This window comes from Orycteropus afer, unplaced genomic scaffold (genome assembly GCF_000298275.1).
Source record: "Orycteropus afer afer isolate SDZICR_OR568_19922 unplaced genomic scaffold, OryAfe1.0 scaffold00397, whole genome shotgun sequence".
NCBI classification, from domain to species: Eukaryota; Metazoa; Chordata; class Mammalia; order Tubulidentata; family Orycteropodidae; genus Orycteropus; species Orycteropus afer.
The window spans coordinates 676613-695451 of NW_006921984.1; the positions used below are offsets into that span (position 1 = coordinate 676613).

The 18839-nt window shown below is 47.3% G+C and overlaps 1 protein-coding gene across 1 annotated transcript in view; it reads left to right on the plus strand.

Annotated features, from left to right (window-relative positions):
* PLXNA4 (plexin A4) overlaps positions 1-18839 on the plus strand; it is a 497799-nt gene that overhangs the window by 27407 nt on the left and 451553 nt on the right. The window contains exon 2 of the mRNA XM_007953478.2: positions 3906-4088. Within this exon, the coding sequence (XP_007951669.1) occupies positions 3906-4088 (183 nt within the window). The remainder of the gene's footprint in view (positions 1-3905; positions 4089-18839) is intronic.

The window sequence follows — 18839 nt, forward strand, 5'->3', positions numbered from 1 at the left end:
GAATGGATAAACAAACTATGGTACATATACACAACAGAATACTATGTGTGGTGGTTAAGTTTGTGAGTCAACTTGGCTGGGTAGTTGAAGGTAGTTATTCCCCATGATGAGATTGGTAATCAGCTCTATGGTGGGATCTACCATAAGCAGCTGAGTAGCTGCTTTAGGGATGTGGTCTGCTTTCACATTTATTTAAGCAGGAGCTTTGAGAATGGTCTCTAGCTTATGGCACGCTTGAACCCTGCATGTAGCCGTGTCATTGTTCAACAGCCTGCCATGCTCTGCCGATCTTAGGGTTTACAATAGATTTGAACTAATGGCCTGCCATGTGGTTTGGTAACATCGGGTCTGTGCCCTTTTACTTGTCAACCTTGGGCTTGTCAGTCTCAGCAGCCAGCAGCTGTCTGAGTGAAGAAACGCCTCTAGCTTCAGTGGGCCAGGAGCAGGAGGCAGAGCTGAAACCCAAGGTCTTCTTGCCTCCTGAACTATAAGAGAATAAACTCCTATTTGTTCAAGCCATCCCATCTGTGGTATATTCTTGTCAGAGTGGCACTAGGTAACCAGAACACTATACAACCCTAAAGAATAATGTAGAATCTGCAAACCACCACATCATGTGGATGAACTTAGAGGGCATTATGCTGAGTGAAATAAGTCTATAACAGAAGGACAAATATTGTATTAGTCCATTATTATAAAAGTCAAGGAAAGGTTTATAGATAGAAGGAGACTTTCTTTGTTGGTTACCAGGGATGGGAGGGGAGGGAAGGGAAAATTTCTAGATAGGTTGAAAACACACACACACACACATACACACACACATATACCAAAGATTATTAGTGGCTACCAAGGGTAGGAGGGAGGGGGAAAGGGGAAGCTTTTGTTTGTGGGGCATTGAGCTTATGCTAATGGTGGTAGAATATTTTCGAAAAGGACAGCAATAATGGTGGTACGACATGAAAAATGTCATCAGTGTCCCTGAGCTTTGCATGTGGTAGTTGTTAAGTTGGTGAATGTCTCATTATGAACATTTTCACCACAATTAAAGTAAATAATAATAATAATAATAATATAAATAAATAAATCCTATGGAGCCATAGAGGCTGCATCAACCCCAGAAATTACTGCTCTGAGATAATCGTTAAACCTTAAATCAAAACCATCCCCTAAAATCCTCTTCAAATGAAATAGTTTAGCTGAAGTAGTAAAGCTGTCTGGCTGGAGCATTGTGCTCTTTTAAGAGCTATCAATATGGGATCAAATTGACAGCAGCAACTTGAAAGATTAGATAGGAACCTTAAGGGCAGTGAGTTAATGCAGTTAATGGAGGAGGAGCAATTTAGAACAGGAGGGTGACAATGGTTGCACAACTTAAAGACTGTACTCCATGTCACTGAACTGTACCTGCAGAAACCGGTGACTTGGTGGGGTTTGGTGTGCACATTCTCACCAAGGACAACAATATAAAATAAAAAATGAATCCTATGGGGTGTTGTTCCACTCAGCCACCTGGGCTTACCATGAGTTGGAGGCATTTGAGGACAGTGGGGTGACCCTAGGGAAAAGAGACATGAATGGAGCCCTTCCCATGAGGATGGGAGTTTTTTCAAACTTTGTTTTTAAAGTAACTCTATGAAATACAGTTCTACTCAGACATACGTGTGGCCACTATAAGTCCAGATGAACTTAATGCCAATTGGTAGCTCTGGTGGTGTAGTGATTAAGGCATTGGACTGCTAACCAAAAGGTTGGTGGTTCAAACCCACCAGCCACTCTGCAGAAGAAAGATGAGTCAGTCTGCTTCTGTAAAGATTTATAGCCTTGGAAACCCTGTGGGGGTAGTGCTATTCTGTTCTATAGAGTTGCTATGAGTCAGAATTGACTCCATGGCAGTGGTGGGCTTTTTTAGGTTTTATACGAGATTGAGTTTAGTCTGGGCTGTTGGACCAGCAAGCGAGGCTGGAGGCTCTCCGAAGCAGGGAGCAGATATCTGCCGGGTACCTGGCCCGGCCCCCTGCCCATGCATTCCCCTCCCACCCTTCTGCCCCATCATGGGAGGAGGGTCAGGAGCGAGCTGTCCTCACAGAGATGGGCAGGGCCTGTCCTCCTTCTGGGCGGGAGTGAAGGGGCCTCCCAAGGTTCCAGAAAGCTCTGAGCTGGCCTCTCTAACAGCCCTGCTGGCAAGAGCCAGCCTGCTCTCTCCAGATGCCTCTCCTCTGGCTGGACTGAAGCTTTTAAAACAGTGACACCTTGTATTTTATTTCACTCCTTTCTCTGGAAAAACCAAAGACATTTACAGGTAGAGCTCAATAGGCTTTATGGTGGCCCATCAAAGAACAGGGATTGTTTCCTTCATCTTTATAGAGTGGCTCATAAAAGCTCAGGAGGAGCGAGGAACTGTTCCCAGGCCACACAGTGCTTCCAAGAGAGAACGGGAAGGCCAATAGAAGTTCTGGAAGGCTCCAAGGGTCTGTGCCAAAGTAAGGCTGCCTGGTGGGGCCTGGAGACTTCTCTCCAGCCACTGCAGAATGAGATGGGAGTTTGGAGGCATGGATAAGACAGGGAGAGATTTAGCCAGAGGCACTGTGGGAAAGCTGGCCTGAAGGCTCATTAGTGACCCCATGCCTGAGATTGAACATCCTGGAGTCAGGCAGGTGGATGAGTGGGTCCCACAGGCATCCGGAGATTATCCCCTTTAAGGGATATTAATAGGAGTTTCAGTTGAATACAATGTAAATTGTGCTTTACAATGTGTTTCGAGGAATACAATGATTGGGAAAGGCTGAAAATGTTAAACATATTTCCTCTTAAAAAGGCTTTGGAGACCTTCCTGTGACTAATGGTTGGATTCTTTTAGATGGTGTTAGAATATGCTAAACCCAAACCATTTGCCCAAGGGACCCTTTTATGATTAGGCATCTCCAGGGCCTTGGATCCCACAGAAGACTCTGGGGAAATGCTGGTGTGGATGCGCCCCCTCTTTGCCTTGTTCTACAGGAAGCAGGAGCCTGAGGTGGGGAGAGTGAGGTCACCCATGCTTGATGGAGTGGAGCTGTGGCCCGTCCTCTTCTCTCCTCCCTCCTAACCGCTAGCTGATGTCTGTGCATTCCTCTGTTCTGACCCATTGTTGCTGTTGGCTGCTGTTGAGTTGGCCTCCAGTCATGGTGACCCCATGCACAAGAGAACAAAATGCACACTGTGATCCATAGTGTCTCATAGGCTGATTTCTGAAGTAGATTGCTTGGCCTTTCTTCCTGGTCTGTCTTAGTCTGGTAGCTCTGCTGAAACCCATTCAGCATCATACAATGGCTGTGCATCAAGTGCATCATCCAGTAATCCAACCCAGGTCTCCAGCATGGGACCTGAGAGCTCTCCCACTGGACCACCACTGCCTCCTCTGATATTGTTATTCACATACTAATGGGTCCAGCTTACTGTTCTACAATGTCAGGTCCTCCTTGATGTGTCTGCCCACCTGCAAGTTTGTAGAAGTAGCGGCCACTCACCTCCTTCACCTGAACAGGCTAGTCTGTAGTTCATTTTCATGGGGTATTGTGTGTGTGTAGGGGGCTGCCTGTGCTTTACCATGGTAACAATGATGATGGGCAATCTATGCTACCAAGATGGTGCCTGGAGGGATTGGAGGAAGACAGGAAGTCTATGTAGTGTGGTGAGAAGAGACCTTAGAGATCTGTGTTTTTGTCATAGGCCTGCAACTTCCTACTTAGGTCTGTTGGTAGGTCACCTAGTTTCTCTAGAGCTGAGTCTTTTACATAACAAAGGAGGGACTGGTATAAGTGACCCACCTCTAAGGATCCTTCTAGCTCTGCAGTCCCTTCAGTCAATACTTTAGCCAATTGCTTGCCCTGAGGCTCCTTCTAATCTTCTTCCTGTTGTATTTTCAGCTCTTAACCATTGATGACAACTTCTGTGGCCTGGACATGAACGCCCCACTGGGTGTGTCTGAGATGGTACGGGGCATCCCTGTCTTCACTGAGGACAGTGACCGCATGACTTCTGTCATCGCCTATGTCTACAAGAATCACTCCTTGGCCTTTGTGGGCACCAAGAGTGGCAACCTAAAGAAGGTAGGACCAAGGTGCCATCGTTGGGGGTTATTGTGCAGATGGTCTGTCCCCACTGGGATAGGGATGATCTCACCTGGGCTTTGATTACCTTGGGCTTGGTGGGCCAGTGATACAGGTGTTGTTGCGGTCATGTACAATAATAACCTTGGCCCTTCTCTGCCTTCATACCAGAGTTGTTGTGGGAAATCAGACTGGGTGAGGTGTGGCTTCACCTGGAACTGGTGTGCCCATGAGAGGTGTTAGGCTGGCGGAGAATTGCTTGGTAATTTAGCAAGGCTCACACTTTTCTGACTTGGGTTTATGCCCCAAGGCGAGGGTGTTATTGGACCTCGGTGCTTGAGGAGGGGTAGGCGGGAAGGGGCCTGGTCCTCGGACTCTAGTCCTTCTGCCTGTTGCTTCCATCTGGAATCCATTCAGGGACCAGATGGAGGAAAATGTAGGACCTGTTAGAGGGGCTGATGGTGCTACGAGCCAGATTGTGGCATGAGGAAACCATGTTTGCTGTGGGAGCAGAGGAACTGCTTGAGGTGGGAGGAGTGGTGTGATGGGACATGCCTTTTCCTCCTTGCTTCCACCCACCACCCTCAGACGCTGGTAGGTTCACAGGCACTGAGTGACTTTGGTCCATCAGTAGTGGTGGGAGTCCCCTCCAGCCAGGAATGTTCCCTGTAGGACTCTGCTGTGCTGCATCCAGGAGATGGGAGCTGGGCCCATCCTGCCTCTGTGATTGGATTAAGAGCCTATCTGTGACTCTGAGGGGCATGCTTTGTGTTGGCTGAAAGTTGCCCTTTGGACTTTTCCCAGGAAAATATTGGTGTTTGGAAGGTGGACTCATGCTTGCCTTGTTTAGGATTCCTGGGGCTTCTCCCAGTGATTCAGACTCAGTAAGGAAGACTTGCCTAATCTGAGACTTAGCCTCAATCCCTTTGTCTTCTCTGCTATATTTCTGGGCTGTAGCTTCAGATGTTCAAAGGGATGTTCTCTGCAGACCAGAGAACTGTACCTGTTCTACTGTCCTAGCATGCAATCATCCTGCTGTCATTTCTTTATTGAAATTTCCCCCTCTGCAGAGCAGGTCTGCAACATGAGGCTGAGAGGTGGGGATGTGTGTGGAGAGAAGTTACATGGGTAATTTCTGGAAAAGATACATATATTGATGAAGGATGATGCATACAACACACAACCACGTAGGATTGTCCAGGAACAGGTAACCTGATGTTAGCGTGCCGCCTTAAGTGTCAAAACAAAAACATAATTTTACCATCATCTATGCATCTTTCAGAAATACATTACACAGTTCCCTGCCTTTCTGCAAAGAATATATTGAGCATAATTGAACCTTTCTTGTTGCCTTGGCCTCCTTGTTGTGAGTATTGCTGGTATCTGGAGCTGAATTTATGGATGCGCATGGGAGGATACTGCGAGGCTCAGGTGTGTGGTCTGTACCCAGATCCCGTGTCTGCTCACTGCAGCCTTTCTGGGCCTTCCTTTCATCCACATTGTCACCACCATTCCTAGGTACTTCCAGGAAGCCCAGTTGACTTCAGTGCCCCTCCTACTCCCTGTTGGCTCCCAGCTTTAAGTGGGTGAGGAAGTCAGATCACCACACTTGTTGATATTGTGTCTAAAGTAAGACTCAACATGAGCAGAGGCGACAGTGCACCTGCTTTAGTGTAGGACTGTAGGACCTAGTGAAGCTTTCTGCTGGTTGTCCTAATGGCTCGGTTCTTCACTGTGATCTGACTACCTCCAGGAGCTGCAAAATCTGAATACAAAGACATTACCATAGATAGGGTCCACAGAGAAATATGTGTTGACATGCTCTGTCTGGGCCAGTGGGTGAACAAGAACTATTGAGAGTAAATAAGTAAGCGAGACAACTCAGGGGTGTTTTAACTTTTCTCTGGTGAACCCCAATCTCAGTGTAATGGAGAAATAACCTAATCCAATGTGCTATAAGATTTCTGCCCCAAAATTTCCTACCAGATGTCCGAGGATTTTTTTGGTCATTTCTGAGCTGGTTGGAATATTGAAAGACTCAGTGGTCATCTAGTCGACTCCAACTCACAATGACCTCATGTGTATAAGAGCAGAACAGTGCTCCACAGAGTTTCAAAGGCTGCTTCTTTTTTAAAGAAGAAGATTGCCAGGGCTTATTTCTGTGGCACCACAGGGTGGAGACAAATTGCCAAGCTTTTAGTTGGTAGCCAAGTGTGTTCACTATTTGCACCACTGGGAACTCTGGTTGGAAGATGGTGTCAGTGATATGAACATGAACAGTTCAGTGAACACAACAGAACAAACACTTATTTTCTCTTGGAAGGAAAAGCATGTTTCTGGGTTATTGCTGCATCCTAAAGCCCAGACAATCAACCTGTAACCACATGCTGTGCTTCTGGTCACAGGGTGGACAGCAGCAGGTGGCTCTGGCTTGCTCACCTGTGGACAACTGTCCTCTGACGGGATGCATGCAGCCCCCCTCTCCATGGAGAGGGAGGAGGACACCTCCAGGAGCCAGAGCCAGCAAAATCCACAGTGAGAACCCACACGGTGCAGGCAAGGGCAAAGCCTTGTCTTGAAGCGTCCCCCGTCGCCCCCTAGCCAGTCTGTGACAGAAAGCACTGGCTTCATAAATCGAGGATTGGTGCTTCCCATCTTGCACTGTGGTGGTTTGTATATGAAGAGCTCTGTTTTAGTCAGCTGGGACATTATATTTAATTTCCAGAATTGCGGTGGGGTTGGTGAGGCATAAACATTTGAGAGGTTTGAGCAGAAGGGTCAAGGGGGAAAATGAGCCATGGCCTCCTGGGGAAAGCTGGGCATTCGAGGCCGCCGAACCTCTGGCTCCAGGGGCTTGGTGTGGCAGGCCTTTAATAGTTTTGCTTGAGCCCAGCCTTGGCTCCTGCAGACTCAGCACAGCCGGCCCAGGGGACAGTTGCAGTTGGGAAAGGAAGGCTGGGCCGCCCAGTCTGTTGTTTGAAATAATAAAAGGCAACAGTGGCCAGTTTATTGACTTTCTCCAAACAATAGAATTTCCCAGCATCCCTGGCTCGCTGAACTCTGCTCTCTTTTCCTTGTCATCTCTCCGACCAGCTTTTCCCAGGGTTATCAGGACCAAATTCACCTTTCTGGCCACAGGCCCAGCCATGAGCAGCTCTGGGGCTGCAGGAGGGTTTAGCAGGATGTTCTGTGAGCTACTGAAACTGGGGTGAGAAGAAGGGAAATTGCACTTCAGCTGTAATTACAGAGTGGGCTTCTCGGAGCCTGCAATAACCCACTATGTTGATCCAGGGCCTCTAAGCTTTTTGTGCTGTGACAAGGGACTTAGGGTGCAGGGTGGGAGGGAAGGGCTCAGGAGTGCTGAGAGTAAGGGAGTTGGCTGCAGATTTTAGTGGTCTAGGAGGTAGGCTGTAGCTATCCATGGACTACCCTTAAAATCATCCACTTTTTCCTTTGTTTGAAAGGAGTGAGTCCCAACCATGTGCAACCTAGCCTCTGATGACCATAATGTCATCCTTTGGTGACACACATCACACGAGGCAGGGGAAGAGAAAGTGAGGGAAGTGCCAGTTTGGATGTCTTCTGAGCTCTGATGTGTGTACGGATGGTGTGAACAGCCTTCACCCACAGTAACATTAAAGGGACATGCTAGTGAGAAATGTGGTCTATAAATGCTGCCATCATCAGGTAGTAACTAGGAACTCTGGAATAACCCATGGGCTGCCAACATTCCAGCTGCGACCCCATGTACAACAAAACAAATTACTGCCCGGTCTTGACCCATCTTCATAATCGTCAACCCCATCCTTGAACCCATCACTGTAGCCACTGTGTCAATGGCAGGTAGAAATTTGAAGTCAGACACTATCTTGATGTGCTTTATTTAGGGTGTAGACATTTGACCCCAGTTGGGGTCACCCAGTCAGTGTTGCCTCCAAAACAGAAAAACCCAACCCATTGTCATCAAGTTGATTCTGACTCATGGCGACCCCATGTGTTACAGGGTAGAGCTGCTCCGTAGGGTTCTCTTGGCTGTAATCTTTATGGATGCAATTTGTCAGACTTTGCTTCCATGGTGACTCTTGGTTGGGTTCGAACTGCCAACCTTTAGTTTAGTAGTTGAGCACAAACCAGGAACCTAAGTTACTTCCAAAGGACAAGATTTCTTTGCTTACACATTTCTGCCTGAGTCCTCTCTTTTTCTCTTTCTCTGTCTCTTGCTACCAAACCATCATGAACTTCCACTTGGGGTGTGACTGCCCTTTCACTTTGTGACTGTGTCTTTGCTGGGTGTTTGCCAGGTTAAACTGTTCACATCTAAGGGAGGGAACACTTTGTAGGTATTGGTTAAGCAGAACTCTGGGCATCCCCTGTTATTAGCCTGTAGTAGGCCATTCACATGACCCATGTGGACATACCAAACCATGCCAGTCTCTCTGGTATGTGTCTGCATGGAGAGTCAGTAAGAATATGGAACACAAACATCATTCTCATGGGAATTGCCATGCAGATTAATGCCATCTACTGAACCATTATTTTTTTTTTTTCTCGAGCCCGTTTTAAAATCCATTTGCTTGTGTTCCCTCAGCTCCCCCATGCATCCAGAAGGGAAACTACCCAGGGTGGTTGCTGAGAGTGATGTCCTTGAGAGTATTGTCATTCTGAACTTCAGTCCTGAGGATTGGATGCTTGGGTGTGTGTCTTGCGGTTCACTCCAATACCCAAGTCACAAAGCAATATGAGATCAGAGACTGGCAGCCTCAGCTTTGGAACTTCCTAAGTGCATCTGGGAATTCTTCTAAAATTCATGTGGCAATTTCACTGAAAATAAATGTGTGCCATGTAAAGCTTCCAGATAGGTGGGAGTATCACAGACTCCAATAGAGATATGGTGATGGGACTCTAGATCGCCTGAGTATCCTGGCATGAGGGTTTGGGGTGAGTGTATTGGATGCAGAGTTTGGACAGTGTTCTGGTTCCCTAGTGCCACTCTGACAGGAAGATGCCACAAATGGGATGGCTTGAACAAACAGGAGTTTATTCTCTTATAGTTTGGGAGGCTAGAAGTCTGAGTTCAAAGTGCCAGGCTCTAGGGGCTGGGTGAAAGCCCCTCAGCCTTGGTCTTCAGCTCTGCTTCCTGCTCCTGGCCCACTGGAGCTAGAGGATTTTCTTCACTCAGACAGCTGCTGGCTGCTGAGGCTGCCACGCCCAAGTTTGACAAGTAAAAAAGCACAGTCCCAATGTTACCAAACCACATGGCAGGCCATTGATTCAAGTCCATTGAAAGTCCCAAAGGTGGTAGAGCATGGCAGCCTGCTGAACAACGACATGGATACATGCAGGGTTCAAGTGTGCCATAAGCTAGCAACCGTTCCCCCAGGCTTCTCCTTGTATATGGGAAGCAGACCATATCCCTAAGGCAGCTACTTAGCTGGTCGCAGTAGATTCCACCATGGAGTTGATTACCCGTCTCATTGGGGAATACTACATCTAGCTGCCCAGGCACTCAACCAGGCCCAGCCAAATTGACACACAAACTTAACCACCACAGTCAGTTAGCCCTCTTGTGATGTATGTTTCTCAAACCAGGGCCACTAGCTGGCTTGAACGTGGTCTGGCGCAAACAAAGGAAAGAGAATGTGGAAACATCCGTGCTGAGCAAGTTCTGCTCCAGGAGAAGACCATCAAAACATTGTTGCTTTCGTTGCATCGTGTTGTGTTGTTTTTGCATTTAGACCCCTCATGTTACGAGTATTAAGCCTGTAACTTGTAAGTTAAGTTATGTGGAGGTAGAAGTTGTATTGGAAGACCCGCTGTGACCTGGGTGTTTATAGCTGGAGCCTCAAAGGGACACTAGGGTACCACCCTTTTTCCTTCATGGACAGAGAATTAGCCCTTCTAATATTTGTCCTTCAAGTCCCTAGATCCTAAAACCTGCTCTTCAGACCTATTTTGCCTCAAGCTAGAGGACTTCCTCTCACCTCTCTTCAATCTCACCTGCTGTGTTTTAAGTGTTTTTGTCCATGCTGTACTGAGGAGCTCTGGTGGCACAGTGCCTAAGGAATTTGACTGCTAACCAGGAGGTTAGCGGTTCAAACCCACCAGCCACTCTGTGGAAGGAAGACTGGGAAATCTACTTTCATAAGATTTACTGCCTCGGAAACCCAATGGAGGTTGCTGTGAGTCAGAATTGATGGCAGTGGGTTTGATTTTTTTGGGGGGGTTTGTACTCAGTAGGTATGGAGAGCAGCTAAGCTGGTCAGCGTCCTCCATGTTCCCGAACACTATAAAATCCTCACTCAACTCTCCTTCTAACTTAAATGTGTCCCCACTGACCCTATTTTCTTACCTCGCCTAATTTTCACCACTCACATTGGGCCCACCCCACCTTCCCTAGGTGTTCCTAGTGGGTCTCCATTGGTCACTTGGAGCTGACCTGAACAAGTGTGGAGACATGTCCTCACAATAGTCTCTAGTCTCTGTTCTGGCCCTTCTCAAGGCAGCTTGATACCACCAGCTGGGGCAAAGACTCCTTCCCCTGCTGGCTCCTTTGAGATCTCCAGAAAAATAAGACGTCATTCTATTTTCACTCTCTTTTCCAAATGATCCTTGCTAGTGCATGTGATTGAAGGAGGCAGTTTCAAGTGAGCGTTGCCAATTCAGGATTTATTGATACATGTGCCACTTTTTTGAATCATATGTGTGGAGATATATATGTATATATAAACACTTGTACAGAAAGATCCTGATCAAAAATTAAAATGCAAAGATATTAAAATGGAAGGAAGCACTGCTGAAGCACCCCACTCACAGAGCACATGCGGTCAGCTGACGCACAAATGTCAGGCATGCTGAAGGGAGCTCTCCAGTGACACATGCAATTGAAGTAAAATATTGTGCTTTACAAGAGCATATCATTAAAATGAAAACTAGCAGCATATCAGGAGTCTGGCCATGTAACCAAGACAACAAAGATGGGGAAGGAGGAAAGACATGATGTACAAGAGGAAGAGGGACGAGGTGTAGGCAACAAGAGGAAGGAGCCCAAAGCCGTAAAGGTCCTGCTGGCTGTTGGGCTGGTGCCTGTTAAAATCTAGAGTGAAAGAGAGTATCATCTTTATGTCAACACCAGTGGTGATTCTCAGTGGGGACAGACCCAGGGAGATCTTTGTTACTAGAAATTATGCCAGCTTCCTCAGTCACTGAGGTGGTGATGGGGAGGTAATGGCAGCTTGACCCACTCCTAGCCCCTCTAGTTGAGCTTGACCCTCTCACAGCCCACTAGCTGAAGCCTGATGCTCTCACAGCCCACCAGCTGAAGCTCTGATTGGGAAGCTGGTGGCCATCCTGCCTTGTTCTCATGTGACTTCCTGTAGGTGTAGCCACTGGTCTCTGTTCTTGGTAGTGTCACTGAACTTTCTCCAGCAGCCGTGGCTTCCCATGGAGACATTCAAGGTGGCTTTTAATGCAGCATTGCCAAGTCCCCAATGGCACTGCATACCTTCCATTCTACCCCAGAGCACTAGACACATTAGTTATCTATGGCTGTGTAACAAATTACTCCAAAACTTAAGAGGCTTACAACAACATGGGTTATCTCACAGTTTTTATGGACCAGAAACAGGAACGGCTTTGCTGAGCCTTCTCTCTCAAGGTCTCTAACAGGCTACAATCAGGGGTCAGTGGGGGCTGCAGGCATCTCAAGCCTGGATGGATGGAGGGGGCCCACTTCCAAGCTCACTCATGTGGCTGTTGGTGCCTCTGGTCCTCATTCCAGTCCTTGCCACATGGGCCTTTCCATGAGGGCTACTTACAACATGACAGCTGGGTTCCCCCAGAACAAGGGCTCTGAGAGAGGAAGAGGGTGAGCAAGATGGAAGCCAGAGTATTTTGGAAATCTAATCTCAGAAGTGACACCCATCACCTTTGCTGAATTCTCTTCCTTAACGGGAAGTTAAGGTCCAGCACACACGTGGGGGTGGGGGGTGGGGGTCCTCAAGTACTCCAGGAGGCAGAGCCATTGGGAGCCATTTTGGGGGCTGCTTAGTACACTGGGCTTTGTTTCTGGGCCACTGAGGGAACCCGAATCAATACTTTAACATGATGGTAACTTTTAGTGGTGTGGAAAGGGGCACAGCCTTGCTTAGGAACAGAAGTGGTCCTGGCACAGGATCCTATCTTCTGGCTGCCTGAGGATGATGATAATGATCATTGTCACAATATATATAACACATTTGCCCTTACAACATTTTTGGGTGTACAGTTTAGTGTTATCAATTACATTAATCAAATCTTGCAACCATTATCCATAATTGAAGCCACATTTCCCATCCCCATAAACAGAAATTCACTGCTTCCCAAACAGTGGCTCACCCTTTCCTCACCCTCCCCTCCACTCTTATTAGCCTCTAAAAAACTTTAGCCTCTAAAGATTTGCCTAGTCTTGTCATTTCAGGTAAGTGGGATCACACACCTGTCCTTCTGTGACTAACTTACTTCCCTAGCATGGTGTTTTCTCGGATCATCCACGTGGTAGCATGCATCAGGACTTCACTTCTCTTTATGGCTGAGTTGTCCCTGAGGCTGTAATTGTGCAGACATATTAGATGATGAGAAAGTTCATTAAAGGGTGCACATGAAGAGGAGATGTGGCAGCCATGTCTACAGGGCCCAGAATGAGGAACCCCCTCAGTAAGGGGCCTGGGATCTTGAGAGGCAGCCCTAGGTACTTGTTAGCTCCAGGGAATGTGAGGGTTGATGGTGGCTGCTGAGAGTGACACAGAACTGAAGCCAGGGACCGAGGAGAACAGGGGCCTAGCCGTGGGAGATCATGTCTCTTGACCTGGGCATCTGCTGGGAATTCATTACCTTGCTGGAGAGGGACCATCTTCATAATGATTTGGGCTGGCAGGGACAAGAGGACAGGAAAGGAACAAATGTGCTTTGAACACACACTAAGTATCTTGTTCTAGGTGTTTCTGTATGCTTCACACATTGATTAGCACACGTTGCTAGCTGCCATCAAGTAGGTACCTGACTCCTGGTGACAACTGAACAAAATGCTGCCCCGTCCTGCACCATCCCTTATTCCCTCTGCTCCTGCCCTGGCCCAGGGCTCACTGTTGGTGCTCGGACTCTTATGCCTGTTTTCCCAACTTGATGTTCGCCTTCTTCAGTGCGTCCTACACACTGGCTGGCTGGACCTTTCTAGGAAAAACCTCAGTGCTCTCCATCTCCTACTTAAAAATAAAACACAGAAAACCTTCTGAGGAGTAGGCCTCCTCTGGCCCCACTGCTTGTAGACCTGTCTGTGCCAATGGCCCCAGGCACACTGAATAGGACCCATGTCCTCTGGCTTAGCCCTTCTGCTGTGGCACGCTGTGCCTACTCCAGCCAGCCCAGACACACTGCCTTGTCAGCCTTCTTGAGTTGTGTCCTCAAGGGCCCTGGCTAAGTGTAAATTCCAAGGGGCTCCCACCTGAGAAGCAATTGGATTCCCACCTCCTCGCTGCTCCCATCACAGCTTCCTCCCAAGGGCAGCTTCCCTTTCTAGGAGCAATTATGCTGTGCTGGTGTCCTGCAGAGATTGGGGGTGGCGTGGGCAGGGCGGGAGTTTTTCTGGGAAACAGACAAGCTGTGCTTTTTCACTTAGCATTGTCCTTCCGCCACAGACTCCAAGCACTTCATTGTCTTGGTTTTTCACTAGAATTGTTTCTCCCAACAGCGGATGGGATGGTGTGTGGTGGTTCTTGACATGTTTTCCTCTTGCAGGCCATCCAGGGGCCTTGTCTTTGCTCATTTGGAAGATGGCTGCTTCTCCTGGGCCAAATCCCATAGCTGCAATCTCGCTTTCTTGAGCAGAAGGCCTAATTATGCCATCTCCTTGTAAGTCCTCGAGGCTCTGAGTGATGCAGATGGTTAAGGTGCTTGTCTGCTAAGTGAAAGGGTGGAAGCTTGAGTGTACCCTGAGGCACCTCAGAAGATGGGCCTGGTGCTCTGCTTCTGAAACATGAAGGATTGACAGCCCTACGGAGCTTTGTGTCCACTCGGACACACATGGGGTCACCATGAGTCAAAACTGACTCAAAGGCAACACCAGCACCAACTGGTGGTGACTGCTAGCCATTTTCAGCCCCGATTCCCCCTCATCCACTCAATCTTCATTTTCTTTCCAAATGCCCATCCCCAAGTCCCAAGCTTGCTGACTATTCTCTCGTGTGCCCACATTAACCCTCTCAGCTCCTGATTCTTTTCTTCCTGCTCTTGTATTTTACAGTATTGTATCTTCAACGTTCTGGAAATGTTTTCATACTGTGATAGGATGGAAGGCTCAGAGACTTCACCTTGAGGATGCATTTGCCTAGCTCTTTATGTAAAATTCAGAAAAAGTCAGTTTTCCTCTTAAAAGAATGCAAAGCATCTATGAAGAGCAACACTCTTCCTCCCCACAAACCATTCCTTGGTACCACCCTGCAGGTGGTGTGAGCTGCATTGTTTACTGGGGGGTAAAGAGGCAGCCTATGTTTACCTCATCCTGGGTTATTGGCAGAGCTGGGTGGGGACCCATGTCTTCTCCATTGATCTGCTCTGTCCTGTTGGTACCTGTCTGAGTCCCATTCAGAACACTAGCCAAGGAGTAGGGCAGTGAGAAGTGGGTGCTGGCTCAGGGATCTCCCTGCCCCATGGGATCCATGTCATTTATCTGGGACAGGCTGCAGAGGAGGCTCTATCTGGGACATGTTAATTTCATGGTAGGAGGAGAAGCGAGATGGGCGAGTCCCACTGTGGCTGTTAAAGCTGCTGTCTGGAAGTGACAGAGGTAATTTTCAGCCAGAGTGCTTGGGGATGGGGGTGAGAGAGTGAGGTGGCTGGGAGGGATTATTTTGTCAATAATACAGTTTACCATAAGAATTATTAGTGTGAACTTCAATATTTATTCAAGAAGTATCCACTTGGTCATTTCTGATGTGGTAGATGTTTCTTGACTTCCAGAGCTCTTGGTCTCCTTAATATTGGAGAAAATGTGAGGTAACTATAGCATATGGCTGATTTGGTATCATTAACCCTAGACATAGTGTTGGAGATAAAAAAGAAAAACTATATCTTCTATTTTTTTTTTTTTTTTTCTTGCAATGTGCTTTTCTCTCTGAAAACTGAAACTAGAATTGGCCCATTCCATCTGTGAGCCAGTCTCTGGATGTCTTTCTTTCTCTGCCTTCAGTGTTCCTTAAGATGGAGGGCTCATCTCTGCTTCAATGCAATGATTAGTCTGCACTTAGCAGATGTCTCCTTTGGATAATTAAATTATCTGAATTTATTGAATCATTTCTTTTACCTACAATTAAATAGAGTTTTTCAAATCAATGTTCCCTAAGTAATTTAACCTCCACAGATACTCCCTCCCCAACACTTCTGCTCTGAACTCTGCTTTTCTTTTCTGACCATACCTAAAAACCAAATTCCCTGCCTTTGAGGTGATTTGACTCATAGCGACCCCTCCTTGGCTTTCCGAAGTGGTACCTCTATGGAAGCAGATGGCCCAATCTTCCTTCCAAGGAGTGGCTGGTGAGTTTGAATCACCAGCCTTCTGGTTAGCAGTCAAATGCCTTAGGCACTATGCTACCAGAGATTCACTCTGGACACAGCCTGGGCTGCTGTCCCTTGAATTCCATTGCTCAGGGCAAGGGACCCACTTTGGAATACTGGTTCTAAAGCTGCTGACTTGGGACCAGCTCATGGCCTCCTCGTCAGGAGTCCCAGCCATTTCCCCTGTCTCTGGGAAAGGCAGGAATAGGTCAGGGCTGGAACCCTGAGTAGAGCAAGTCATTCTGCAGATTGGTTTGAAAACCATTGAATTTTCAACTCTCACACCCGTGTTGCCAAGTTTTAGGCCAACGTTTCCTAAACTTGCATCATACTGATGGTACACAAGGCAACACTGAACCATCATTACTGGGCAAAATACGTATTTTCATGGCAGAGCTAGTGACAGCAGTTGTGAAAGCTTCACAGTTCAGAAAGCTCTTGAAGGAGTAGGCCTGGTGAGATTATGCCAAGAGGGGCCCTTAGCTTTTTTCTGAGGTCTTCACCATCTATTTGCAAGTATGTAAGATGTACATCCACACATGTTTGGTTCTGTGCACACATTCACATTCACAAACATGCACATGTACCTCATCCACATGTACACCAACACTTACCCACACACACTCATGTACACCCACATGTGCATGGCTGTGTGCACACATTCACACTCATAAACAGGCATGTGTGCCTAATGCACACACACACCCATGTTCACCCATGACACGGAGCTATACCCATTCATAGATGTATGCATGCATGCACACTCAAACATACACTTGTACCTAATGCACACCCATAGCCACACTCACCCACACACACTGAGACACACTCATGCATACACTTAGGAACTGGACCTTTTCCCTTGAGCTCAAGGGGGGTGCTGGCCACCCCGTGCTCTGCCCTCTTGGATGGAGCCTCTATCTCCCTCGAGTTCTCTCTGGGAAATTTAGCAGCACACCCACTAATCAGTTTACCTCTGACTCGCCCACTTTGGCTGCAAGATGATGACAGAGTGGAGCTATTTAGCTGTCAAATGCTCTGACTATGGCCCAGATGGACAGTGCCTCAGAAACATCAGAACGCTTCTCGCTCCTCCTTATGTGGGGTAATGAGTCTCCCGGCTCTTTTTTAAGTGCTTCTTGCATCTGCCTTTCATTTTAATGCCTCTTGCCTGCTGACCTTGCTTCCCGGCAGCCAGCCTAAGTGTGATTCCCATAATTAGCTTAGTGATAATTTAATCTCTCTGCTTCAAATTTGATTGGTTTTGATGGACTTGGGTCTGGGGACAGAGGACAGGGGACCTTTTCTGCTTCCTTGACCTTTGCTTTTGTTAACTCTTCCTCTGTTCAGGCAGTGAGTGGTAGTGGGGTACACAGTAATGGAGAGGATTGGCATCATGGGTAGATTCTAGATGGGGAGAGAGAGGAGTGTGGCATCATGGGTAAACTCTGAATAGGCCTAGAGAAGATTGTCATGGGTTGATTATGGATGGGGAGCTGAACTGAGTTTCCTTCCTCTATCTGTCATTCCCTCACTTATGTGAGGGGTATCCTTTTCTTTGCCTCACTTGCCCCAAAATATTAAGGCATGTGAATGTGGGCACATAGAGAATTTGAAGATGCTCAGATAAGGAGCACCTTGAGAATGACAAAAAGTATACTTCCTCCAGGGGTTAAGACAACCATCCTCTCAAGCCCAAGGAAGGCAAGATGGAGCAGAAGGAGTCATGGGATGCCACCCTGCTGGCTCCAGCCTGCTCGTAGGCACCCCTGCACTCTTCGTCACAAGGGTCTGTATGATATGGGTGTGGGTATCCAGGTCAAGAGGTAGACCTTTGTGTTGAATAGAGACTTGGAACTAACAGACAAGAAATCTTGGTTTGGTCGCTGTACATGTCTGATTTGGGGCAAGTTGCTTACACACAACTATTTCACCTGTTGGACAATGAGCATACGAGTGCACTTACCCCATCTCTCCTATGAATAAGCAACAAGTCATAGGCTTTCACATCTGCAGAGCATTCTTTGGTTCTCCAGGGAATGAAAACTAATACAAATTAAGAAGATGGTGGGGATCACATGATTTCTCATGTTTAGAAAATTTCTAGGTAGTCTTCAAACTCCATGGATGTACACACCCATGTGAACCCATGCAGGTTATAACGGGAGAGGGTGGACCCCTGCAGAGGTGAGGGGTCTCCAGGAGAAACACTGAGTGTTCCAGGTAGATGTGCTAACCATTCCTTGTGGGATTTAGTTGTGTGTGTGCATGTGTGTGAGTGGTATCAAGATCTCTTTGGAACCACTTCAGGGAGCCTGATGAGAAGGACGAATGATGGAATTCCACTGAGCCACCCTTGGCTACTCATTCATTGAGTGCCAACTATATGTGAGGCACTGTACTTGAGATGAGTGACCTGGAAAGGGCCAGTGGGACAGGCAGGGCCCACTCAGCTCTCAAAACTCCCTCCTACCAACTCCTGTAGCTTGGAAACAAGATCTTTGATTTATGAGCTAAGTTTCAATTAAAAGAACAGCAGAAAAAAAAATCTCATTTTGCTTCTCCAGGATAAATGCTTCACAATCTGAACTAATTTGTTTCTTTCCAGAATGCCCCAGTGCCACAGATGAAATGTGTGCATGTGTGTATGTGAATGTGCATGTGTGCATGGCACATGTGTACATGATTGGGATCTGTCCTGGTGCTCTTCCTCAGACCCTGCCTGGGTTCTTTGCTCCACTGCTGACCCTGCCTCTGTTCTCTGGGTGCTTTTGTGGCCCTGATGTCTGCCACCAGGTTTTTGTTCTTGCCTTGTATCTTGCAATATCTCTTTGCAGCTTTTTCTGAAATCTCTACTTGAAGAGATGCTGTCAGTTCTGCTCTAAGTTGCTTGTAGAATATTTCTTCCTTTAACCACATTGATGGTTGCCTTGTCTTTGGCAGCTGAGATTGTATTTTGGTGGTAACCCAAAATTCTCCTTGGTACATTTTGATTTCCCTGACAGCCACTCATTATGGTCTATTGCCACTTCCTATTGTGGAATTTACCAGACTCACAGTGTTTGTTCTCTGGGAGTTCATTTTCTCTAATGTGACTGAAAGTGACATGGAAGTGAACCCCAGTGCATATGGATAGAAACCTGGCCTTTCCTATGTGATAACATT